The 26,213-nt window shown below is 39.0% G+C and overlaps 3 protein-coding genes across 5 annotated transcripts; all 3 read left to right on the top strand.

Annotated features, from left to right (window-relative positions):
• Positions 1 to 2,393: 2,393 nt before the first annotated feature.
• Positions 2,394 to 5,705, top strand: LOC101479082 (collagenase 3-like). Its single transcript, XM_004561604.4, has 10 exons — positions 2,394 to 2,492; positions 2,591 to 2,832; positions 2,921 to 3,069; positions 3,371 to 3,499; positions 3,624 to 3,785; positions 3,888 to 4,017; positions 4,115 to 4,248; positions 4,331 to 4,490; positions 4,584 to 4,687; positions 5,149 to 5,705. The coding sequence occupies exons 1-10, from the start codon at positions 2,394 to 2,396 to the stop codon at positions 5,256 to 5,258; spliced, it is 1,419 nt and encodes a 472-aa protein (XP_004561661.3). The 3' UTR covers positions 5,259 to 5,705.
• Positions 5,706 to 7,700: 1,995 nt separating this feature from the next.
• Positions 7,701 to 16,567, top strand: acat1 (acetyl-CoA acetyltransferase 1). The gene is made up of 12 exons (XM_004561605.3): positions 7,701 to 7,836; positions 11,138 to 11,185; positions 11,272 to 11,389; positions 11,570 to 11,665; positions 11,905 to 12,005; positions 12,230 to 12,373; positions 12,458 to 12,608; positions 12,696 to 12,791; positions 13,103 to 13,216; positions 13,927 to 13,991; positions 14,973 to 15,130; positions 16,173 to 16,567. The coding sequence occupies exons 1-12, from the start codon at positions 7,786 to 7,788 to the stop codon at positions 16,291 to 16,293; spliced, it is 1,263 nt and encodes a 420-aa protein (XP_004561662.3). The 5' UTR covers positions 7,701 to 7,785; the 3' UTR covers positions 16,294 to 16,567.
• Positions 16,568 to 17,271: 704 nt separating this feature from the next.
• tmprss2 (transmembrane serine protease 2) lies at positions 17,272 to 25,829 on the top strand. Of its 3 annotated transcripts, XM_004561606.5 has the most exons (15): positions 17,272 to 17,517; positions 18,141 to 18,306; positions 18,631 to 18,690; positions 18,871 to 19,021; positions 20,480 to 20,572; positions 20,701 to 20,817; positions 20,903 to 21,032; positions 21,568 to 21,684; positions 21,775 to 21,815; positions 22,091 to 22,259; positions 22,913 to 23,076; positions 23,177 to 23,272; positions 24,946 to 25,088; positions 25,174 to 25,326; positions 25,661 to 25,829. In XM_004561606.5, the coding sequence occupies exons 2-15, from the start codon at positions 18,238 to 18,240 to the stop codon at positions 25,667 to 25,669; spliced, it is 1,512 nt and encodes a 503-aa protein (XP_004561663.3). In that variant the 5' UTR covers positions 17,272 to 17,517; positions 18,141 to 18,237; the 3' UTR covers positions 25,670 to 25,829. The 3 variants fall into 3 exon arrangements, with proteins under 3 accessions (XP_004561663.3, XP_076745014.1, XP_004561664.1); XM_076888899.1 differs by lacking the exon at positions 18,141 to 18,306 and having other exon boundaries at positions 17,273 to 17,517; XM_004561607.3 differs by lacking the exon at positions 17,272 to 17,517 and having other exon boundaries at positions 18,296 to 18,372.
• Positions 25,830 to 26,213: the final 384 nt, after the last annotated feature.

Below are 26,213 nucleotides of genomic sequence, written 5' to 3'. Positions count from 1 at the left end.
TGGTGTCTGTAAGTAAACATTTGGAATTGAAATGGTTTGGATTCCAAGGAGAACCCAGACGGTGACTAGAACTCTCACTCCTGGAGGAGTATGTTTTTCTGATATGATGAATGGTGAAATGTTGAATGGTGATGGTGACATTTGAAAGATAATTTTCACACTTTGGTTTTTATTTATTGCCAAATCCATGCCACATCTTTGTTATGTCTGAGCTATTTTTTAGCCATTTTGACATCTATCATTCCAGGAACTAACATCTGAGAAAATTGTTGATAAGCTGCCAAAATGGAAATGTCTGGATTTCTTGTCTCACTGTCTCACACGCACACTGTTATGTTTATGGGTGTGGATCTCTGTTTCATCATAGACTGCCCACATACACCTGACTGTGGAGATAGACCTGATGTTTGAATCATAATCTCTGTTTGGAGGGAAACTATGATGACTACTCATATAACGATGGGGTTATCAGCATGGTTTTTACACACTGTACTGCAAAGTTACCAAAACAAAAGCCAAAAGGATGTATAACAATGAGCATCAGCCTTTGATATCCATTCAGTCGTCTCAGCATGGTCTGGAATTTTTTCTTTTTTTTTGAATACTTCATTACCTCATTACCTTAAAAGGCAGCAGATAGAGAGTACTATTCTTGAGAAGGAGGAAGAGTCCCTGAAGTGTTTGGGTAATTTCAGTCATGACAACTCAACATTCAGTAGTAAAAGATCTTCTGCCTACAACAACCTCTGTGATTCAATCTCTGTGATTCATGCATCAGATCATCAAGCTGCAGTAACAAGTCATAGGTTGAGTTATCAGTTCCCATCAGGTTCAGCTGCAATCACAGTGGACAAACTGGCTTTTTAATGAGGTTTTCTGACTTCTGGAACAGAAGCATAAACATTGTAAGAATGCTGGAAATAGGTACTGTTACTACAGTAGAGTAGTGTATTTTGAAGCCTGTTTCTAAATATGAGAAATTTTAAAAAGTGACAATTTCAGTTTCTAATTGTAAAAGCATGAACACTATACCACTGAAGTATGATTCACAAAATATCTATGACGTTCAATGAATTTGCCCCAAATAAGGTTAAAAAAAACTCTTTTTTCTTGCTGTCATGCAGTCAAAATCCTGACGAGTCTCTGATTCATGTCACAACAGCACTCATATATATACAAAATGATGAAAATGCATACTTTCTTTTTTTTGGTTCTGTTGATGCATTACAAGCTCTCTTGTTTTCCAAGACAGTCATCGTGCCCCACTACCGGTGGACCTTATACAAGACTTCTTGTAATCCTTATACGAGACGATTGCGGATGACTGATGCAGTCTGTGTTAAAATCTGTTAACATCAGCTCATTGTGTAATGGAGTGTTGTAATATTGACCCATATAATTGCCCCCAAAATAGGTACTCATATATGCAATCATGGAGACACAAAAGAAATGATCATCATGTGGTGCATATTTAAACCATAGAAAAAACTTTTTTCAAAGTGTTTCATTTTATGTTTTCTTAAAAAATAAAAGAAGAAAAGAAGAAGGACCTAATAGACACTTAATAGATACTTTTTCATAACAGGTACTAACTGGTCATAGTTTACACATGTACTAGCTGGGTTTTTTTTAGCATTGTTCAGTATATCTAAGACACAATCCAAACGATACTACCATCAGTGTCCAATACTGAAAAGAATGGCAGCACTGTTGTGCACCACATGCAAAATTGAGAGTAAACAGAGGGTTTGTTGACAGCACGATATATCTTGTTTGGGTTTAGCCTCAGGACACATTGCTCACTTATCAGTAGAAAAAATAATCTAGGTACTCCCTTTTGTGATGGATTCGATAAATATCTTCTGACTTGTGCTAAACCGCCTTAAGCAAAATTTACAGTGTCTGTTGTAATATAACTTCGAACAACATGCAAAATTAGGAAACATATTCAAAGTAAAATGACAAATATACAATAAATGTTTCATCTCCCTCCTGTTTAAATACATAGAGACAATATTGTCTGAATGAGTATCAGCAAAACACTGATGAAGAAATACACTAGCATGATCCTACAATGATATGTACAGCAGTCAAAACTCACTGGTTTTATTATCCCTTACTGTTTCACTATTAACATAATATTTGGTTTAAAAATCTGTAGTTTTGGTATGTAATGTTTTGTAATGTGTCATCTCATAATCACAGAGTTGATTTGGGAATTTTCTATCTGTGCTGATCTTCTCCTCAGTCATGTCATCCTAAATATAACTATTACTGAGTCATCAGCTCAAGGAAGTAGTTGCTTAACACACCCACTCTACGATACTTCCCCTCCACAGCCTATATAACACCAGACTTCAATGTATGCACACAAGTCAAAACAGTGAAGAAGTATGAGGTCTCTCACCGGGTGTATTCTGTTCAGTCTGGCGACTGCAGTTCTCTCTGTGCCGCTTTCTGAAGTTTCTGTGGAAGATGAAAGTTTTGCAAAGGTATGTATATGTTTCCTTTGCTTGTCCTATAATTGTAACACAAGTCCTAGGATTATGGGGTATTAAGAATATTGTTCAGATCTCATGTTTTTTGACAGAACTACCTGAAGAAATTCTTCAACCTCACAGAGGAGGAGGGTCCAGCTGTCAGAAGGGGCATCAGCCCGCTGAACAAGAAGCTGGCTGAGATGCAGAGATTCTTTGGTCTCCAGATCACCGGGTCTCTGGATGCTGACACTTTGGCCATGATGAAGAAGCCCCGCTGTGGGGTTCCCGATGAACAGGTCGCTCGTTTCTCCATTTATGGAAAAAAATGGCAGAAACGCAGCCTCACATACAGGTGAATGATCTAAAGACACAACATAACACACAACGTGAGAAAATGTGACCACACTAATGATTTTCTTGATTATTGTTGTGCTCTGCAGGATAGAGAACTACACACCTGACATGTCTGTGGCAGAGGTGGATGCTTCCATAGGCAAAGCTCTGCAGGTGTGGGCCAAAGTCACTCCACTGAGGTTCACAAGGATCTACAGCGGCATTGCTGATATTATGATCTCCTTTGTTCGCCGGGGTGAGTGCAAATCTTTTTCAGCAATGGAAGATGCACTCAGATAACATCATTATTAAAAATATGAGTCTAAAACAATAGAAAATAGAGTATGGATAGGTTACTCAGAATCAGAAAATCCTAAAGAAATGATGTACTTATACACACGATACCTCTAATCGGCATTATATTGTATTACATAGAGTTATATATGTTTTAGATTGACTGTTTGAATCCACTTGGAGATAACTATTTACCAAATGTTTCATGTCAATGTGTACACAAAATGGTTTGTAAATTTTGGCTTGTTTGCCTTATTTAACAGAACATGGTGATTTTAATTCCTTCGATGGGCCCGGTAACACTCTTGCCCACGCCTTTGCTCCCGGTGATGGTCTTGGAGGGGATGCTCATTTTGACGATGATGAATCTTTCACGTTCCGCTCAAGCCGTGGTGAGGTTTTCACTTATCATTTTTCCTTTTTTGATCTTTACGTGCTTTACGTGTGATTTTAGAAAATAACTGCATTGTCGCACTGTCCTGTAACCGGCCTGCCATTATGTGTTTTCGGCTTCAGGCGTCGTCCTCTTCATTGTCGCCGCCCATGAGTTTGGTCACTCTCTGGGCTTAGGTCATTCCAATGTCCCTGGTGCCCTAATGTACCCAACGTACTCCTACAGAAACCCTGACACCTTTGTTCTGCCTCAGGATGATGTTAGGGGCATTCAGTACCTCTATGGTGAGTACTGAGGGTCTGAATATTGCTTTGGTATTGCTGCTCGTTTTGACCTTTGGTGGATTGTGAAGCAGGGCTTCCCAAAACGTATCTTTTGAATTCTAGGTTCAAACTCTAGGAAGGATCCCTCTGTGGATGATCCCAAGCCTCCCACTACTCCTGATGCCTGTGATTCTACCATGGTATTGGATGCTGTCACAACCCACAGAGGAGAGATTATCTTCTTCAAAGACAGGTTTCAGATATGCGCCGCAGCAGAGTGCTAAAACATCTAAATCCACAGTTTAGTAATGATTGTTTGATGGCTCATGTTTGCCTCTATTTATTATCAGCTTCTTGTGGCGTAGCTTCCCCCAGAGCCAGACTCCACAGCAAAGCCTCATCAGAAGCTTGTGGCCCAGTGCCCCTGTGGACATCGATGCTGCGTATGAGAGCCGACAGTTAGACACAGTGTTTCTGTTCAAAGGTACTGGTTTCTCCTTATCTATGTAAGAAACACATTCCATATTTTGGAATCTAACTTAAGCGTTTTCAATCGTTTTCTACAGGTCGCAAAGTGTGGGCCTTCACTGGCAACCAGCCCGTGCGGGGCTACCCTAAAACACTAACTGCTTTTGGTCTGCCAAAAGGAGTGAGGAAAATCGACGCTGCCCTTCATGATGTAAACTCTGGCAAAACTCTCTTCTTTGTAGGCAATAATTACTTCAGGTGAGTTGAAAGTTTACCAGTTCCAATTTTCACTGTGAACTACTCTATACTATTAACGTCAACTGGATCAATCTATTTTCTGTTTTTCTCCAGTTATGATGAGTCCAGAAAGACTATGGAGCAAGGATATCCCAGACTGGTGAATCAGGCCTTTGCAGGCCTGACCAGAAGAGTTACAGCAGCTTTCCAGCACAAAGGTGAGTGGTCCTCACTGCTAACCTGAAATTAGAGATTTTAAAAAAATGTCTTGTCAGACTAAAAGTCATGCTACTGTCATTCTAATTTCCACATTTTTAACATAACAGCAGAACCAGAAGCAGCTCTAAAACCTCTTGAAAACTCTTTAACTCTTAAACTATATGCTCCAGTGTAAAACCGAAAAGTAGCACCTACTTTATAATGAGTCTAAAAACATAACCTCCCCGAACAACAGTTAAGTATTAAGTACTGAGCTTAGAGACAGTAGTAGGTGGATTTTTTTGGCAAAGTCTGCTGGCTGTATTTATGCTTTAAGCTAAGCTAACCGTCTTTTAGTTTAGTATAACCAACACATGAAAGCAGTGGCCTCATGTATATCATTGAATTAAGACAATGTATTATTTTTGTGAACCATTTCTTTAACTAGTATTTAGACTAACACTAAGCCATTGTTCTGCAGGTTACACTTACATTTACAGTGGACCCTACATGTATGAGTACGACCTGGGGACTGGGACACGGCACCGTGTGTTGAGGAACAGTTACTTCCTGCGCTGCACGAACTCCTAGACGAATGGGTCTTTGTTTTTACAGTATGTAGTAATTGTGCAAACTAAGACAAAAATCTGTAAACAAAGCCTACAGTATTATTCAAGTACTTCACTGAAAACATTTAAACTGCACTTTTCTCAATTTCTTTTTAAACATATAATAAAAGTGGGGCTTAAGGAGTCAGTACTATGATCTATAAATATATGATCTACACATCCTTGCCTCTGCTAAATTATTTTGATCCCAGGTGGACACAAAATCTTTGCCCTTGCCTGAGTAATTCATTGTACTTTAACAACAGTTACAGCTCAAATAAGATTGTTTAGTGCTGCAAGTTTTGCTGAAACAAAACAAAACAAGTTTATACTGGAAACAACTAAATTAAAAACTGATATTGGTATCCTGATATGACTGAACACCCTCTAAAGATTTTGAGAATATTAAAGAGAAATTGAACCACTGACCAAGTAGTATTATGTTAAAGGGGGATTTAATACTGCATTGTGCTATAGCTGCAGAAGGTATGAGATTGATGAGCACTGCATTAAGTAATTAATTTTGAGAATATTTTAATGACCTTCTAAATGCAGCTTCAAATGTATTTTCTAAACGTGTTTTGTTGTAATTGCTCAGATGACTTCATTTTAAAAGGAGCATTCACTAATAAATACACGAAATGACTTCATTGTCTTTAGACTGTTGTTTCTTAACTATGATATGAAAAATGACTGTATGAATTTTAAATAACTGATGGCTACATGTCTTATTTATATAAAAGCTGAACTGTTTAAAAACATCTGATACTTTTTGGTTATTAGATCCAATATAAATAATACATTCTCACACAATATAATAAATACATAACATGGCTTCTTGGCATAACAACACATCTGTACGGAGCAGAATGTCATGGTCATGGGTCATTGATTCAGTGCTTTGTGTTCATGGACTTCTTGACTAATCATTATGATGTTTCTAGAGTGACTCATATTTATTAGTTTAGCTTTTTTTGGAAAAAGGGGAAAAAACAACCTCTGCTTACCACACAGCCTGACACAGAAATCTGTACATAGACCCCCCCCCCCCCCCACACACACACACACACACACGGTGCTGATGAAATATCCTGATGTCCTGCTTCAAGGCTTTTCAGACTGAAATCAACATGTTCTTGTTGATGAAGTGAACATGCATGAACATGACGTAAATTCCTTTACATGCAGATCTAAGGAATATATCTCCCCCTATAGACACACACACACATTAACATTGTAATGCTGGTCTTATTCACAACACTGGCACTGAATATTTCCATAAAAAATATGCAACTAGCTCATTATAAGCTTTAAAGTCTTTTCCACAGCATTGAAACATAGCTGCTAATCATGTTAATAATCTGACCTTTGCTGAAGGTAAGCTTGTGCTCCATATTATAGCGAATACTTGGATTATAATTCTTTAGCTGATCAGATAATGATCAGCTTGCCGTGCAGGGAATTATGTGTCATTTTGCACGAAAATACTTTTGCATATTTCCAAATATGCTGACAACGTATTAACTGACTCATTGCACTCTCTAACCTAGTCTGAAATAGTTAATACCAGCAATTAAACTATACATTTTAAATTGTTATTATTTTAAGGGAAACATTAACCTAACCAAAGATACAATGGCATAAATTGGGCCTCCTGCTTCTTTGATTTCTTCTTCGTACTTTCCTGCCAGACAAAAAATGCATACTGGAAGCAAGGAAACAAAACATAAGGAGTGAGGGGATGAGTGAAAACACAACAAAGAACAGAGGGAGAAAGATGCAGGCAATATATACAGATAGCAGATAAGGATGGAAGAAGGAACAGGTGGGAAAACAGCTGACACTAATCATAGGGGACATATATGGGAAGTGAAACTGAACGATGAGGGACTATCAAAATAAAACAGAAAACCAACACTGAGACATACCAGCTTGACACAGACAAAAAGGAAGACAGAGACAGGATACAGAGGGACCAGTCAGACATGGGGTAATGACTGGGGAACAGAAGATAAATAGACTACAGAGGACAAAATATATGACGAGAGAAAATAGCAATGCACTTGTAATACACACACCCCAGACTTAAATACAAGAGCCCAAACCTCACACGAAACCCAAAATACTGACTCAAAGTCCCTGGACCATGAGAGAATCAATTTATATTCTACAGCCATTTATTCATTAAGCAGAAACGTTTCCTACTGGCACTTAAATGAATAAACAATAAACAGTGGAACTGGAACCTGTGAAATACTGTAAAATAAAATATTTATTTATATTTTTTATTTCAAGGTAAATGTGATTACTGTGTGTTGATCTTAAAATATATATAACCCAATATATTTTATTTAAGCAATACACATTGGATGTTGTGGATGAAACTACAATAACTACAATGCTTAGCCAAAGATGACGTAGGAAGCACACCTCCTCCTGTGATTGGCTGATGTGTTTATTCGTGCGCTGCTGAAGGTGAAGCGTTAGTCAGTTCTGTGTCTCAGTCCGAAATGTCATCCAGTGGACTTTTAACCATGCACGCTCAAATCTGTAAACGTCTGGTAAGTGATGGGCTGTGAAACTGTCATCTTAGGTTTGTGGTCATGTTGTTGTAAGAAATAGGAAGGCTAGGCTGGCAGCACAGGGCTCTGGTTAACTTCAAGTAGCTGTGCTAACCTTGCTCTGTGTGTGTGTGTGAGAGTAGCGTCCTTGGCAGGTTAAAGTAATGCAAACACCTGAAAACATACTGTACTTGTAGCTGGTTGGTCAGAGTACTTTAAAGAAGCAGTAGTATGCTTTACTGGCTTCAATACAGTCGACAGTGTATCAGAAAGGACTAGTTGACACCAAAACAGGCTAGCTATAGCATCAGCTGCAGCTAGCTTAGCGCCCACAAAGAGTACCATTGAAACTCTAGCTCCTGTCACTTCATTAGGCAGCTGATATTACCTGAATACCTGCCTTTATTGTCATATTTTTCACGGTGACAGTTTTATTCTGGAGCTTGATTCTAACATGTGATGTTCGGGTCTGTGGGACACCTTTTCATTGTTTAGTAAACGTCAAGTTTTTCAGATTTATCATTATTTCAACAACGGCTAATTTTCTGTGAAGAACATAAAATAACCCATTTTAATGATCTCGCACTGTAATCGTGTTTGACACGTTTCGCCCCAGTTATGACAGATGGCTTAGCTGCTGCTTCTGGACAGGTGAAGCGGCAGGATTTGGGTTTGTTGTTGTTGTGTTTGTTTGTTTGTTTGTTTTTCCCCGGGACGGAGTCATGTGCGCTGGTGTTTGTAATTATTAAGTGAATGTTTTTTTTAATTAAGACAAACGGCCACATGCACATGTAAGAAAATTAATACTAGATCTCTCATTGTTATTTATGCTGTGGATTGTGAAGACTAATATAGAGTATTCATTCACTAAAACACCAGAAAGTGTAATTGAATAAATATGATTTTATTGGAATTATTACTTGCTCATGCAAGTTTTTTACTTTTAACAGAAAATGATATTTGCTGCATCAAGTGGCTTCACACACAGTCTAACATCCTGCACATTCAGAAACTTATTATTTTGACTGTAGTAATGAAACCAATGAAAATTAAAGAATTGTTGTGCTATTACTATAAAATATAATTTGTTACTATTTTTTTTTTAAATAATTGTCATTACAAATGAGTCCTTGACCTCAAAAAACAAAAAGAGAAACTTCTCTTTCTTTTTTTATTCCCACTAATACTCTCGGTGTAATTGTGTCATAAAAAACAGGAGAGCTGCATGCAGATGCAATTTCAGTGTGATTAAAAACGCAGACGCAGACTGACACGTTGCAAAAGTTCAGGAGCAACCTCTTAACTGTGTTGTGTTTGCTTAGATTCAAAAAGGTATCTAAAACATCAGAGCTGCTTCTAGCTTTGTTTGGCAGTGTGGAACAACCTGATGATGGAAAGTGTCAGACGACTAAAACATCAACTAAACGCATCCAAACTCTTTTTTTTTTTTTTTTTTTTTTTTTTTTTACAAAGCTGAGGAGGTGACTTGGAGGGAAAAAACCAGGCCAACTCAGTCTGAAAGCTGAAAACCTGTGTGGCTGTCACATTCAATATAGCCCTCATTTGTCAGTATGTTTAATTCTATAAATTGTTTTAAGTAAGTACTCTGCTCTTTACAGTCACAGCTTGTTGTCTTTAACAGTCTCAATGTTTTTCTTTCCCTGTTTGTGTGGGATTTAGCCGCGATAACACATGCTGTTTTCATAATTATCAATAGCCTGATATAACAAGTACCCTTATTTAGACTTGTGAAGCAGCTGCCTGTGTTATTGTTTCACAGAATAGGGTTATGAGACTGTGTCAATAGTTAAAAGTGGCCAGCAGATGTTCTGGTGGAGACGGGTGTCAGAAAGTTTCAAAGCCTCAGGACGTTTAAACGTTTCACAAAACCTGTTTCTACTATGTGGTGTACATATGGTAAATGGCCTGTATTTGTATAGCGCTTTTACTAGTCCCCCTTAAGGACTCCAAAGCGCTTTACACACACATTCATACACTGGTGGAGGCAGCTACAGTTAGCTGCCTCCAACTGTCCTGGGGCAGACTGACAGAAGCGAGGCTGCCATATCGCACCAACACCAGTAGGCGGTAGGTGAAGTGTCTTGCCCAAGGACACAACGACCGAGACTGTCCAAGCCGGGGCTCGAACCGGCAACCTTCCGATTACAAGGCGAACACCCAACTCTTGAGCCACGATCGCCAATGTGTGTTTTGTGTTTCTGCTCGTGCTTTTTCCAAACGAGGTTCAAACATTTCAGTCACATTCATCTGCCTGTTCTCGCATTCTTGTAATTCTCCATATCGTTGAAAGGATTCTCTGAGGAGTTTTAGGACTTTTAGATAAGAGAGAACATTTGGAAGATAACAGATGGGAAGAGTTTTCAGAACGTGAGTCATTTTGCCTTTATTGGATAGAACAGTGCAGAAAGTAGACATCAGCGCAGGGCGAGAGTGAAGGGGTATAACACACAATAAATGATCTGGGGCTCTAAATTCCATACGTTGGTCACTTCCTCAGCCAGGTGAGCCAAAGCAGCACCATCAGTTCAGAGTCTGAAAGTGAGCACGAAGACAGGATTTGACACTGAACACCTGCCCCAAAGCAAACCCTTGGATATCAAAAATGGTGACACTGAATAGTCTCCTCGCCCAAAGAATGAGCCATTGAGCTTGACTGGTAGCATCGTGCAACCAGGGCCAAGACAAATGGTGGTCCAGCTTGTGGAGGGCATCAAAGCTGATTTTTACTCTTCATCCTAGATCCCATCTACAAATATACCAGTGTCAGTAGATGTTCCCTGATTTGATCCTTAGCAACAGAAAGACAAGCTGCAATGTGTGTTTTAGAGGTGGACGGCAAGTAGTACATATGTAACACACACTGTTGTATAGGGTAGCACAAAAAGGCTGCTTGTAGATGATATATCAATCTGTTGAAAGATATAAATGTCAGTAGTGATGACAGTTTGCTGCCTTTATATTTGATTCAATTTTCTATTTCTATTACATTTTATGACCAAAAATCAAACAGCATATTTCATAAATGGGCTTCAATAGAAGTAAATGACCAAATATTAACCATATATATGGTCTATCTATATTTCTTGGACTTGGGGTAAAATAAACATCTGTTAAGTACTTTTAGATACGTTGTTATTGTTGTATTGGTTAATAAAAACCCTAAATGTGTTGGGTCCATCAGATCCACAAAACAAAGGTCAGACACCTGTCATAAGCATTATATCAGCTGAATACTTATGTTCACTTATTATTTATAACATTTATGATCTTGTCACTGTAGGCTCACAAGTATCTGTCAAGAACCTACACATCTCATCCTTCCCTCAATGTAAGTACTATCACTGAGAGCCTGCACTGATAGTTAATCATCTGTAGAGCACAATAACATATATACACTAAATTGTATGGTCATAGGAAGTCGTCATTGTCAGCGCAGTCCGCACTCCGATGGGCTCCTTCAAAGGCAGCCTAGCTTCAGTTCCAGCCACCAAACTGGGCTCTATTGCCATCAAGGGGGCCATTGACAAAGCAGGTATGTTTGGCCACTTCACTTTCACTGCTCGGACGGATCCACTTTCCTCTGTTGCTTGATAAACATCGGCTGGTGCTGTGTCCAAACAATAGGTTGAGTATCTGTCTCTCATGAGTGGAAACAGGGCTGCATTAAAACTGAGGCAGCTGTGCATGTTCAGTATGTTGCCTTTGTGTTTAGGAATTGCTCCGGAAGAAGTGAAGGAAGTCTACATGGGCAATGTGCTTCAGGCTGGCGAAGGACAGGCCCCCACACGACAGGCCTTGCTCGGAGCAGGTATGACCTCTCGGCTATATTTAACCCACAATATTGATACATCTGTGGTGCCTTGAGGGATATTTTTGAGTCTGCAATATGAATTATTCCCAATTTCTTGAGCTAAACACTGTTTTTTGAATATTATCTCTTGACATTGGAGTTCAAATGTGCATCCAAGCAGAATCCAGAGCTGGTGAGAAGTTGTCTTCATCTAATTTCTGTTATAGTAAGAATGATGTCTCTGATTGTCTCTACAGGACTGACCCTCAGCACACCAGCAACAACCATCAACAAAGTCTGTGCATCTGGAATGAAGTCCATCATGATGGCAGCTCAGAGTCTAATGTGTGGACACCAGGTATTATCAGCATTAAATATGCAAGGTGTAACAAAACACGAGTGCAGATTCTTCTGAAATACTGCATCTTTTGCTGTCATGCTAGTACTCGATCACAGATGTGATCCTGATAAATGCATAAATGCACGTGTTTATCAGGACTGAAAGAAACTTTTGTTTATAATGGGTTATTCTGGCTTTGTAATGCAAATTACTCTGACTATAGTTCTATATGTGTGACTTAGGATGTGATGGTGGCAGGAGGCATGGAGAGCATGTCCAATGTACCTTATGTGATGGCAAGAGAGACCCCATCCTACGGAGGAGTGAGGATGGAAGACCTCATTGTGAAGGACGGACTCACTGATGTCTACAACAAATTCCACATGGTGATCCTCATGTTCTACTTATTATTGGAAAATTATAAGGCCTATGTGCATTTAGAGCATTATAATATTGTTGCTCTCTTACAGGGTAACTGTGCAGAAAACACAGCCAAGAACTGCAAAATCAGCAGAGAGGAGCAGGATGCGTACGCCATCAACTCTTATAGCTGCAGCAGAGCAGCGCACGAGGCTGGTGTGCTGGCAAAGGAGATAATACCTGTTACTATTACCCAGAAAGGTACAGGAAGATATACCATGTTTGTCTCGGCCCAGTGACTTTAATTAGTGTTATTGCACAGCTAATGTTGTTGATGGGGTTTTGCAGGCAAACCTGATGTGGTGGTGTCTGAGGATGAGGAGTGGAGACGGGTCGACTTCAGCAAAGTCCCCAAACTGAGAGCTGTGTTCCAGAAAGAGAACGGTAACGATGAGTTATAGAGCAACATGAAGCCGTGTGAAGCATCCACATTCTTCTTGCACTTTAACACTAATTAAAATAAAACAAAAAGATTAAAAATGAGATTTTCTTTAATATTTTTAACTAAGACGTGTAACATCAGACAAATACAGTGTGTACTGTTTTTATTAAAATAACTTAAAAAAAATTGTACAAGTAGTTCTGCTGCTACAGGAAATGTTAATAACAGTAATGTGGTTGCTCATCTGTGCGTTATTAAAGGTGTAATTTATTTTGATGGGTCTCTTGTTATTTTTTTATTTTGCTGTTTTCAGGCACGGTGACAGCAGCCAATGCCAGCACACTGAACGACGGAGCTGCAGCTCTTGTTTTAATGACAGCAGATGCAGCAAAAAGACTCAATGTGACTCCACTGGCCAGGGTTGTTTGTAAGTTTTTCGTGGACGCTTGCTTCATGGAGAGCTTTACTGTTGGTTTGCTCTTGGTTCGCACTCACAAGGTGAGGAAGGAGGCAGTGCTGGTCGATATTGCTGGAAAAAACAAAAAGACAGTGTAAAACCTAACCCCAATAATTACCTGACACCATATGATCAAGTACTTGGTGACAGTGGGAAAGAAAAACATTTAACAGGAAGAAACCTCTGGCAGAACCACATTGACCACATTTTTTATGCTTTTTTCAGAGCATTTAAAATCACAAGAAAACAGCAAATAAGTTTAAGCATTGATATTCGTTAGAGGCATCTTTAAAAGAGGGTTATTGCAAACCCAAAGGCCGACTGGCTCCAAATAGTTGGACCTGTATAATGAACTGGGTAGAAGCTGACTTGATACATTTGACCATCATTTGTTCCAGTGGTATCTGTTCAACTATCTTCATTAAAGTAACAAAAATCTGTCATAAAAAATCTTCTGTTGTTAAACCGTTAGCTGGCTTTGTTTAGTTGTTGTTTTTCAATGCATCCATTTGAGTCTGACACCAGTTCTTCAGCATTTGTTTATATCAAGTCACGGTGGTAAAATGAACTCCTTTTGAAATGAAAGTGTTTCTTGTTTCCTCCTGAGAGTATCTTTGGATGACTTTTGGTTGCCAAACAGTTCATATATATCTGTACATTCTCTGATTTGTTTTACACAGCTTTTGCCGATGCTGCAGTTGCACCCATTGATTTCCCCATTGCTCCTGCATTTGCTGTACCAAAGGTGGGTTATGAGCATGTAGTCTGGCACTTACATTTTCTAATTATTTTGCAACAATGACACAACCCCCAAAAACATGGTTTTACAGATGGAGGCCACCAACAGTTTTTCCCTCCTCATCTTTTCAGTTTTTTCACTAGTTTGATGAGACTAGTCCTCTATTAGGCCAGTCTCTGTATCACCTTATGCTTTTAGTAGTCTGAGGCAATACTTGGGACCCTACAGAGGTTACACAGGTAGACCAACTCTGACAGGGTGACACATCAACATCTGCCATTGACAGAAGGCTTTCTGTGTCTCCCAGCACAATTTCAAGAGCATGGGAGAGATTCGAACAGACAGGCAGTTACTTTAGGATAGCTGGACTGGGCCATAGAAGGTCCTTAACCCATCATCAGGACTGGTGTCTGCCCCTGTGTGCAAGGAGGAATAAGATGAGCACTGCCAGAGCACATCAACAACTCGTGTAGGAGGTCACTAAAGAACCCAGAATAGCATCTAAAGAACTGAAGGCCTCACTTCTTCCAGTCAAGATTACATAATATAAGAATAAGCCTGACCACAAATAGGAGAGTTCCAACGACAAAACCACTGCTGACCAAAATAAACACAAACTCCATTTTTCAAAAAATATCTTGATGATTTTGGTAAATAACCCAAAACCTTTGGGAAATATTCTGTGGACATGGGAGACAAAAGGTGAACAAAGAATTCAACCAAGTCCAACCTGAAAGGCTCATCGTCAATTATCACAAATGCGCGATCCTGCTTCTTGCTGCAAAGGGTGACACAACAACACAATGACATCATCATTTAGAAACTGCATGTCGTATTTGCCTGGGTTATATTTGTTTTGTGATTACTAAAGATTGTTCATATTTATATTTTTAGGTTAAATTAAAAGTATATACAAAAGCATAATATAATAATTATTTAGACCCATATATGTGTATGACTAGACCCGTGTGTGTGTGTGTCTGCCAGGTGCTGGATGCAGCAGGGCTGAAGAAGGATGATATTGCCATGTGGGAGATCAATGAGGCCTTTAGCGTGGTTGTGCTGGCTAACATCAAGATGCTGAACATCGACCCAGCAAAAGTCAACGTTAACGGGGGAGCTGTGTCACTGGGACACCCCATTGGGTAGGTGACACAACAAAATGTTACAACTTGGCTTTAACTCACCTGGTTCTTCTCAAAAGTATTTTTTTCTAGTAAATGTGTTTACATTTGTCTGAAATATTCAGATGTGGCCCATAATATTGCAAACAATACATCATAACTGTTTCTCTTCGCAAACAAGAAACCTGACACGTGACAGCCCTGCTAACCTTTTTGGCTTTGTCAGAGTTAATTATTTAACTGGAGCAATGCTTAACCACAGGTATGTGGATCTTCTCTAAGCACTGACCTTAGCAATTGAGACTTTGTTGACTATGCTTAAAAAGCCAGCTCTGTGCCAACAAACCACATAATTTAAATTAACTCTACAAATTCTGCGAAACAGTGTGCTCAAATGTCCAGCCTGACTTATTCTAGAAGCTTGTCAATGGCTAACAAAGGTGCCATGGCCGAGATTAACTTGCTAAGAGACATTTAAGCAATATAAATAGGTGCGTATGTATATATTTGAGCCTGTGTGTATATATAGTATTAAATATGTATAGATGAGAGAAAATCCAAAATAAATTCAAACCTGTTTACCCAATTTATTGAAAGTCATTGAAGAAAAATCTCAGAAAAATCATTCCACTCTGGAAAAAGAACAGTCCAAATTAATCATTCCCAAAATGACTATTCATGGCAGGCTCAGCCTACGTTTGAAGCCGCCGAGGTGTTCGATGGCGGGGCTGACGTGATGTCACTGTTATGAATGAAATTTGCCACAGTCCAATAACTCCAGCCGTACTTATCTTGTCCGTTTAACATCTTTATTGCATTCCATCAGTTGTATTTATTGTTCAACAGTTCTCTTTATCCAACCTCATTTATCATAAATCACAACAGCATAGCGGTCACAAACTGTTTGCTTTTTCCGACCAAACAACATCTGACACTAATTACGTGTGCCTACCTTAAATACAGTCCCATGTTTGATTTCTGTGCACTTCTGTAGTACGCCATGGCTTTTTAAACCTAGAGTAGAAAAGAAACTATTACCCTCTATTTCTCTTTCCTCTGTCAGGATGTCTGGTGCAAGAATTGTGGGTCACATGGTGCACAACCTGAAGTCTGGTCAGTACGGGCTGGCGGGCATCTGCAATGGAGGCGGCGGAGCTTCTTCCATTCTGATCCAGAAGCTGTAAGAAGACCTGGCAAGAAGCTTCTGTTCCTTTAAGAGTGTTGAACTGTGCAGTGACTGTCTGCTGGTTCCAAAGGACTCTCACATCTATAAGCTCCTGTTAATTGTGAAGAAAGAATCTGTTACGTTAATGTCAGCGGCCTTAGCAAACAGCAACACGGGACTCCTGTGATGTCGTGACTCCAGTGTACAAAACACTCCTCTTGTTTGAGAACACGTCTTGTGCAAAAAATAGAATAATGTTTAACTCTGGTTAAATAAATAGTTTTTTGAAAGCACTGTCTTGTTATTGGTCTGTTGTGAGCGTGTGTATTTACTGGGTATTACTACAATTACCAGTTTGTGTTGTTTTTCAAACTGGCCACTAGATGCCGCAACTACCTTTCTTAAGTTAAGCTGTTCTTACACTGGATACATAACGTGCCAGAGATAAGCGATAACATTGACTGTGCTCTGTTTGGCTGCATTATCTGCAACAGCAATGTCTTTTTAACCTTTTGAAATTGGGGATTAAAGGATCAGTTTGCCTCTGATTATAAGAACTGCACTTTTCCCCTCTCTTAAATATTCTCTGCCTGAAGGGAAACAAACATTTGTCTGTAATGATAAAACATGAATTAAACTATATTATTTATATTAAGACAAGAATGTAAAACAAAAAAGATGCTAGACAGATACCATTTTTGATGGCTAAAGCATTTGTAAATATTCACAAGGTAATCCATGTCTTTAAATAGACAGAATTCGCCCATAGAGTTTAGTGGACTCATGTTTGTGGGGTGCGGTTTAAGTGTAGTGTTGCTGGAAATGTATCATGTTTTTCCCCTGTGGGTGAACACCTAGTCAGGATATGCTGCTCAGTAAAGGTAAGTTTCATCAAAACCGGGGGAAGGAGGGTGCAATGAGTGGTTAGCTTTATGCAGGATGTTTTGTTTCCTCTAATTAGCTTGAACTCGATGATCCCTCATTATCCTCACACCCTTTCAAAGTCAGTTTAAGGTTGTGAGTGTGTCATTTAGACATTATGTACCTCCATCCTGTCCTTCATGACCGTCATCTTTCTTTCTCTATTTTGCATTTCCTGACAGTTGGCACATTCATACAGAGTTAAATTTTAACAGGGTCTGAAAGTCCTTTGTCCATTCTTTTTTAAAGTCCACTTATTTAGACGTCACAAATTAAACTCAGGGAACTCTTTGCTTTGACAGGATCGAGATTTACACTTAATGTAAGTGCATATATTACACCTTTTCACCCTATTTTTAATCTTCATGTTATGGTTAGCAGAATATAGTAGAATCTTATTAGGCCCCAGAGTAAAGCTGTGAAGACTGGTAAGAGATGGAGCTTTGATTACCAAAACACGTGCCTTATGCAAAAGAACCTAAGCTTGTATGAGATGCAGAGGATTGTTACACCAATCTGCAAACCTCTCGGAAATATATATAGAACACTGTCTTTCATCTGTACTGAAGTATGGTGCTTTGTAATGGGGCTGGTATTGTATCAAAAGCATTGTTTGTATTTGTCTCAATCCGAACGTGTGTATTTCAGTCTGTGTGGAGATTTGTGTGTGCGTAGCAAAAGTTACATGTTAAAAAAAAAAGAGAAAAAGTAAAACTGCATGATTGTAACTTGTGATGTTGTGTGTTGTTGTTGTTTTTTATAGAGATTTGCGCTTTAATACTTTTGAACCATTCATACTCACAGAACAGACATGAACACACAGACATACTGATTTCTCTACGCACACACAAATCTGATTACACGTACACGAACTGGAATATGTACATGTGAATTAAGATACTGAGATATGCCCATATTCTTTGCACCTGTCATTTTTTTATCCAGTTGTGTGTAAATCCACTTGAGCACCACATGCTGGGTGCGCACACAGTGGGAAAGGGCGTGACTCTGGCTGTTGATTACATTCGAGGCGAGAAAGAAAATGAGACAGGGAGAGAGAGAAACAAACGAGTGCGGTAACAGAGTCAGAGAACCGAAGGAAACTTTCGAGGTGAGAACTAGTAAATAATTCTAAGTAATTTAGCTGTCCTGGATCACATGATACCTTCATACCAAAGTAAGATGAGCAAATATTTATTCAAAAATGTTCTCTCTTCAGTTTAAATCTTATTTGTGAATAACAGAAAAGTGTAAACGAGTATTTCTGTTTCATTTTAATATGTGTGTGTTATTTTTTAGCTTCTTATTGTGGGGCCAAGCTGTTCAGTTTAATGAAAAAATACAAATCTGCAAAGATGTGTGAATGTTTTTATACCTGTGTTGCACCTAACAACTAGTATTTAAATGTGTTTAAATTTTACACATCACTTTTCAGGTTTCACAGAGTTCTTCTTCTTCGGGCAGTAAAATCAGTTTCACTATGAATAATAATCAGGTATGGTCACCTCAAGTGTTATTCTCAGGTTGTTATTTGACTAAACATACATATACAAACAGGCTCGATCTGATATCTCAACTTTATAACTGAATCTAACAAACCGATGCTGATGAAATGATTACCTCAGTGACAGGTAGAGCAAATAAATTCATCTTTTTTTTGTCTGTATATCTCCAGGTGAGCGGTCCCATGTATGACAACCAAGTGTTTAAACATGAAGAATATAGTCCTCCATATTCTGTAACACAGCAGATCCCCAGCCATTCCTCCATCAACCAGTATTATACTTCAACACCCGGAATACCAGCTAATCCAAGGCAAACAAAAGGTACTGGAATATTTGATTTGACCAAGGTTGTCACTTGGCAAATATCCATCTGGAAATATGTATTGCACATTCACAGAATCATTAACTTATTTTTGTTCCACATTTTAAATCCACACATACTAATTTAACCTAAATAATTAAAATTGTTTCCTTGATTAAATGAATACAGTTTCAATCGAGTCTTTTCTAGAGACACAAGACAACGTGGCTAAAATAGTTTTAAACTGTTGTTGTCTAAAAGTTGGCAGGCAGAAAGCCGTGGTGTGGTTTTACGGTGTTTCCACAAGTTAAATACTGTGCAAATTTTAATATGCAGCATAAAATAGGTAACTGTAACTTCCTCTTAACCACTAGATACTCACAAATTCAGAACGTAGACACTGAACTATCCAGACACACCTTTCTGAATATGACTGCATTCATAGAGAGTTGCAAACTATGAAAGATATACAAAACAAAACAATAAAACACAGAGTGGAGTTATACTTTTGCATAAAGTTTATTTATATAGTGCAATGCAGAAACTCTTCATATTAATTGAAATGTTTTAGTTTCATAAGCTCAATAAAAAGAAACTCTAAATATTAAAGTTAGAAGATGTTAAAAGCAAAAGAAAAGAAAAAGTAAATGATGTGTTTATTTACTTCAAGAATTTTGGTTTACAATGTTTATATGAGCCTCAAAGTAAGTTAGCTGTGTTTATGACTCTTCTTTGGTAGAGTTTATTGCTTCTTGTTAACTGTTTTATGGTTTACATTACTACAATATCACAATATTCATCTGTCGTCACAGTGGCTGTTTAGATTTCTAAAACATGGGCAAACTCAGTGCAGTTGTGTCTTGTTTGTGACTGCGCATTAATGATTGGGATAGTTATACATTTATACAGCTCCAAATCACAACAACAGTCACCTCAAGGTGCTTTATATTGTAAGGTCGACCCTACAATAACACATACAGAGAAAAACCAACAATTATATGACCTCCTATGAGCAAGCACTTTGGCGACAGTGGGAAGGAAAAACTCCCTTTTAACAGGAAGAAACCTCCAGCAGAACCAGGCTCAGGGAGGGGCGGGGCCATCTGCTGCGACCGGTTGGGGAGAGAGAAGGAAGACAGGATAAAAGACATGCTGTGGAAGAGAGACAGAGATTAATATCAAGTATTATTCAATGCAGAGAGGTCTGTTAACACATAGTGAGTGAGAAAGGTGACGGAAGAAGAAATATTCAATGCATCATGGGAATCCCCCAGCACCCTACGCCTATTGCAGCATAACTAAGGGAGGATTCAGGGTCACCTGGTCCAGCACTAACTATATGCTTTAGCAAAAAGGAAAGTTTGAAGCCTAATCTTAAAAGTAGAAATAGTGTCTGTCTCCCAAATCAACAGTTTTTCCATGAATTTTTACAAATTGATACAGGATTGTCTTTTTTTTTTTTAAATCTTGGCCTTCAGGAAGAAAGAAATGTCACTGGAAGTACATCCTGAGTGCATTTCTGTGTGTGACTGTTATCCTGGCAGTGCTCGGACTCTTGCTGTGGTACTTCCGTGAGTTGATCTGGAGACTGTGCAGCTGCATAAAATTATTTTTATAATTTAAGTATTGTAATATGGCATGATTCTGCATGCTCTTGTATATATATGAGATTCACAGTAGTAAATGCATGTGCTCACAGTATACTACCAGTGTCTACTGGGGAAGTCGTGTGGAAAAGGTGGGATGTGTCTGAGCCATACCCGGTGGTGTGATGGAACCATTGACTGTCCAGATGGAGAGGATGAATCTCAGTGCTGTAAGGCATTCAAATCAGTGTCTCAGTCTTCCACGCAGTTATTTAGTGTACGAATCTATTTTTTAATAGACTTGATGTTTCACAGTTCGCCTCCAAGGGGCCAACTCCATGCTGGAGAGTTATTCATCAAGCAGCCAGACCTGGATGCCCGTGTGTGCTGACAACTGGGATGATAACTATGGACGAACTGTGTGCAGACAGATTGGTTACAGCAGGTGCTCATTGTCCTTTCCCACTGACACACTTTTGCAATGTGTGGTGTAAAAAGCTCACTCATATTACACGACTCATGATTTGCATTGCTACTGGACCTTGAATAATTTCCAAACTAAAGCATTTTTTTAAAATTACATACAAAAATATTTTCTTGGATTAGATATAATAGATATTCGTTTGATATAATAATGTGTGCGTCACATTACTGTAACTCCTCAGCCCTTTGACAAAAATGATAAGAATCATCTTGTAATTTTACACCTGGTGGCCTGTATGATACGTGGGTGATAAAGTGTTTGTTTTTTTAGCTGCACAGACCTACTGCTTACCTGTGGAAACAATGGATGTACTTAGTTTTTCCACCCACTGAGACAACAACTAATATTCTTCTGAAATGACAAATGTGCAGTATTGATTAGTACATATTTTTCAAAGTTCTAACTCAGAGGGAATGTCCTTGCGTGACATGCATGTATGTGTGAGTACAGTCTGCTGGTCTCATCTCCCTGTCACACGTGCCTCTTTGTCCCACAGAGATGATTATTTTGCCTACAGCCAAACCAGTGCAGGTTCTTTGGCCTCCAATGGATATATGAGGCTGGAGTCTGGAAGTAATAGTGGCTCACTAATACAGTCACAGCTCACTCACAGGTATACACAACCACATATCACTGAGTGCTCACTTCATACACACCACAGCATTTATAAAATGTGCCGTTTTTTTCATCCTTTCACTTTCAGCTTACTGTGCTTCTCCAAAGCTGTCACACTTCAGTGTATTGGTAAGCTACTGTGTTCTCTGTGACATACGTGAAATAATAATGTAAATCCCCAAAACTTGATTCTATTTATCTGGACGTCGTGTTTCAGTGAAGAAGCGTTTCCTCACTTGGATGAGTGATGGACAGAATCAAGTTTTGGGGATTTCCTTACTTGGATGATTGATCATACATCAATGTAATCATTTAATCTGTCCATTTGTCTGGTGCTACAGTGTCTGAATTGGTTTAAAAGCTTGAAAGTCAGCGAAAGTAACATTGAGCTCCTCGGTCCTCAGAATGTGGCAAGAGTTCAGCAGCTCCGAGCAGTCGTATTGTTGGTGGCACAGAGGCTGTAAATGGAGCCTGGCCATGGCAGGTCAGCCTCCAGGTTTCAGGTCGACACAGCTGCGGAGGCTCCGTTATCAGCCGATACTGGATCCTGTCTGCTGCACACTGCTTTAAATAGTGAGAGCTTCTATTCTCTGCTTTCTTTCACCCGAACATGTCATTGTGCTGTTGAACAATAGCAAAAACATAATCCCTCTGACGGAAGTAATCCTGATTCAAAGAACTACCTGTGTGTGTGTCATATTTACAGCTTAATGACTTAGGTGTGCCTTCAAAGACAAAGTACACAGGATATATGGGAATATTACTTTATTGCAATATATTTATTCACATGTTGGTAGAAAGGTAACTGTGTCACTGATAGCAGTGAAGCACGCGACGTGTTTGCAAGTTCAGTAGGTTTGTCTCTTTTTCGACAACAGGTTCACTTACTGTGTTTATCCCACAGAAGACATTAACATTAACTATCTTAGTTGAAGCAGGCCTAAGGTTTGGCCATGCAGCTTTGACCACCATACATTCAATTAGATGATAAAACTGTGTAAGACTGGAACTGCCAAATCGTTATCATACAGTGTCCTCAATTTCTCAGTGAGAGCCACCTTTACTTTTTATGTCGAGTCTCCAACTATCAGTTGTCGAGTCCTCCACTCAAGTGGAGGATTCATAATGGATCAATAGTGACCTCGTGTTCATCTTTTATCTACAGTGTTTTGGCTAATATTTAATAAATCCACCATGCCCATTTCACCTTGTCTTTTCCTTGGCAGTTCCTCTTCTCCTTCATTGTGGAGGGTATACTATGGGGACGTGAACTTGGAAAACATGTTTAACAGCAGAGTTCAGAAAATCATCAAACATAAAGATTTTGACACAAGAACGAATAATTATGACATTGCTCTCCTAAAGCTTGATACACCTCTGACTTTTAACAGTAAGTACTTGGAAGTTAATTTCACATGTTAATTTCAATGATACTGTGATTACGTGATTGCAAATCCAGCACTCTAAGGTGATACATGCTTATGCCTCAGATAAAGTTCGGCCGGTGTGTCTCCCCAATGTTGACCTGAACCTTTCTGCTAATCGTCAAGCATGGATCACAGGATGGGGAGCACTGCAGTCAACAGGTGAGGCAAAACCATAACTGAATATGTCAAACCTTCAGCCTTTGGCAACAGCCTTTACCATAACACCCAAAATGTAATTCAATGGTATTTATTTATACCATTTATTTATTTATATTTATTTATTTACACCATTTATATAGCACCAAATGTTTAAAATTGTAAGGAAAATACTCTACAATAATGCAACAATGGAACAATCACATAAGCAAGCACTTTGGTGACAGTGGGAGGGAAAGACTCCCTTTTAACAGGAAGAAACCTCCAGCAGACTCATGCTCAGGGAGGGGCGGGGTCATCTGCTATGACCAGACCAAGCAGAGGACTTAAATACACGGAACGGCAATGAGGAAAGTGGAAACACATGGGGAACACAGCTGATACAAAGTGACGTCACAGGGGAAGCAAAACTAAACACACAAAACATGGACCGTGAGACTAGCAAAGTAAAACAGGAAACACTGAGACATAGACTGACACGTGAGCATGCGTCAACATGACAGGAGGCAAGGCAGATGAGAGAGGGAGCGAGGGAACACGAGAGAGGGGACGAGAGAGCACAAGTAAGAGAGACATGACGGCTGGGGAGACATGGAATGACACACAGGAAGTGGAGACGAGACATCTCGACAAAGCAACATGGAAACTAAACATAGCAGCCGAAAAGGAAAACCAAAATACTACACACAAAGAAACCACAAAACACCATTAATTCCAATAGGCTGGCTCAAATGACCCAAGTCACCGGAAATTAGTTGATTCCAGTCCTGGCCAATTGTTCGATGCATCTCTAATTGTAAGTTCTTAATCATGTAACACTGACCAGCATTTTCAAAAAAGGCAGACACTGTTTAGACTATTACAATATGTGAATGAATTTCATTGATTGATTAACATCTGTTTCATTAACTTCAGTTAAATTTATTCAAGCTGTTTTTAGCAATACCAGAAATATGGAGTCAGTATTAGGACATCAAAACTGATCTGATGTTTACTGTCACCTTTTTTTTTCTTCTTTACAATAAATGCAACCACCACCAGTTCATTATTGTATCTTCACTAATAGCTACCACTACACTTTTTCCATGAAAAAGTAAAACAGTTATGCATGTCCTGTCCATGTTAAACAACACTTTTTAATGACTCTTAAACTAGTGACTGTGATATCCTCAGTTAATAGGAACATAAATGGATATTAAATAAAGCCAGTGAGCAGAACAGACTCTTTCCAACTGAGAATGAAAAGAAATACAAAGTTCAGTGTGTGACCCAGAGCAGAAGAGTAAAAACTACTACCGCTGTTTTGGATTTTTGTTACTTGTTATTAACAATATACAGTGTGTTTATGGCCTTGGATTTGGGATTACCTTGCTAGTGACAGGACCTTTGAGCCAGCTTCAGGCTTCTCAGAATGAAAAAAAAGTATTCAGACCTGAGTGGGTCTATTCCAGCAGCTGTCAATGTAGTTTGTGTCCACGTTGACACAAACACAAGAACACAAGACAAATTTAGGGGTTGAATACTTTTTTCACAGCACTGTCTAATATAAACTACGTTGAGTGAGAAACCTGTAACGCTCCTTTTCATTTTTCATTGTCGATTATTTCAGATGGGACTTAGCAAGCACTGCCTTTCATGTTTGTCTGAGTTAACAGTGTGAATAATCCTTTTTCCAGGGCCAACCCCCAAAATAATGAATCAAGCCAAGGTGACCATTTACAGCAGGGCCACTTGTAATGCACCTGAAGTATTAAATGGTGAAGTCACCAAGGCCATGTTCTGTGCAGGTAGCCTGGAGGGAGGAGTTGACTCCTGTCAGGTCAGTCTGATCCTCCTGTCACACACTCTGAGATGTAGCAATAAGTGTACAACCTGAGATATGTCTGTGGTTCTGTGTGCTGCAGGGTGACAGTGGAGGTCCCCTGGTCGTGAAAGAAGGAAATCGATGGTGGCTGGCAGGAGCTACGAGCTATGGTTATGGATGTGCTTTGAAGAACAAGCCAGGAGTCTATGCCAATGTACCATTCTTTATTGACTGGATATACGAAAACATACAGGTACGTATGCAATGGGAGGAGAATAGAGAATAAAGTCCTGTGAAATTATCTGTTGATTAATCAGTGGTGTCAAATGTTTATCCTGTATTTTCTCTGCCACATCAAATATACATTTATATTTGTAAGTTTAGCTAGAAAGTCATAGCAGTGCTTTATTTGTGCGTGCTCTTCTGTTCACTTTGTACATGACATTGAATGTTTGACTGTTTTTCATGTTGTGTGAAATTATGTTCTCTGATACATAATTTGGTGATTAATAATCATCTAAGAGAACAAAAGAGAATCTGCTCTTCCCCCTAAATCTAATCATACTTTTTTTTCTTTACCTCCATAGAATAACTGAGACGTCGGTGAATTTTTGAAAGGAACTACTTGAGTTACTTGCAAAACAAAAATCAACCAACAAAATAATGGATCAGCATTTTTATATTCTTGTTTATAGCATGCACTGAATTTCTTGCATTTGGACAAAATAAAGCTATTATTTGGTCCAATAAAACTAATTTTCAGCAAAGAGTTGTTTTTTGTAAATTCACATTGTGCGATAGATGTGCTACAGAAAAATGTAGCTTTGCTTTTCTTACTTCTGCCTGGCTAACGAAGCTTGCTATGCCATGCCTGATACAATGAAATGAATTCATACATGTGCCTTTTAGCTCCCACCTCAACTAAGTATGATGTCCTTGAAGTGGAACAGCAAGGTCAAAGCCAGGAAATCAAATTTTGACTGTGTCACATAATGTTATGTAATAAATTCCACTAGAGTTAAATGGTAAAAAATGGTAAATGGCCTGTATTTATATAGCGCTTTACTAGTCCCTAAGGACCCCAAAGCGCTTTACATATCCAGTCATCCACCCATTCACACACACATTCACACACTGTTG

The sequence above is a fragment of the Maylandia zebra genome, linkage group LG10 (genome assembly GCF_041146795.1).
Source record: "Maylandia zebra isolate NMK-2024a linkage group LG10, Mzebra_GT3a, whole genome shotgun sequence".
NCBI lineage: Eukaryota > Metazoa > Chordata > Actinopteri > Cichliformes > Cichlidae > Maylandia > Maylandia zebra.
The sequence above is the reverse complement of the archived record's forward strand: the minus strand, read 5'-3'. Positions and strand labels throughout refer to the sequence as shown.

Bases quoted from the DNA above. Each gene is read 5' to 3' on its own strand.
- LOC101479082 (XM_004561604.4), top strand. From the start codon at position 2,394: ATGAGGTCTCTCACCGGGTGTATTCTGTTCAGTCTGGCGACTGCAGTT. The intron at 2,493-2,590 runs GTATGTATATGT...GTTTTTTGACAG, and splicing joins AAGATGAAAGTTTTGCAAAG to AACTACCTGAAGAAATTCTT. The intron at 4,249-4,330 runs GTACTGGTTTCT...CGTTTTCTACAG, and splicing joins CACAGTGTTTCTGTTCAAAG to GTCGCAAAGTGTGGGCCTTC.
- acat1 (XM_004561605.3), top strand. From the start codon at position 7,786: ATGTCATCCAGTGGACTTTTAACCATGCACGCTCAAATCTGTAAACGT. The intron at 12,792-13,102 runs GTAACGATGAGT...TGCTGTTTTCAG, and splicing joins TGTGTTCCAGAAAGAGAACG to GCACGGTGACAGCAGCCAAT. The intron at 13,217-13,926 runs GTAAGTTTTTCG...TGTTTTACACAG, and splicing joins TCCACTGGCCAGGGTTGTTT to CTTTTGCCGATGCTGCAGTT.
- tmprss2 (XM_004561606.5), top strand. From the start codon at position 18,238: ATGAGACAGGGAGAGAGAGAAACAAACGAGTGCGGTAACAGAGTCAGA. The intron at 23,077-23,176 runs GTAAGTACTTGG...CTTATGCCTCAG, and splicing joins TACACCTCTGACTTTTAACA to ATAAAGTTCGGCCGGTGTGT. The intron at 23,273-24,945 runs GTGAGGCAAAAC...TCCTTTTTCCAG, and splicing joins GGGAGCACTGCAGTCAACAG to GGCCAACCCCCAAAATAATG.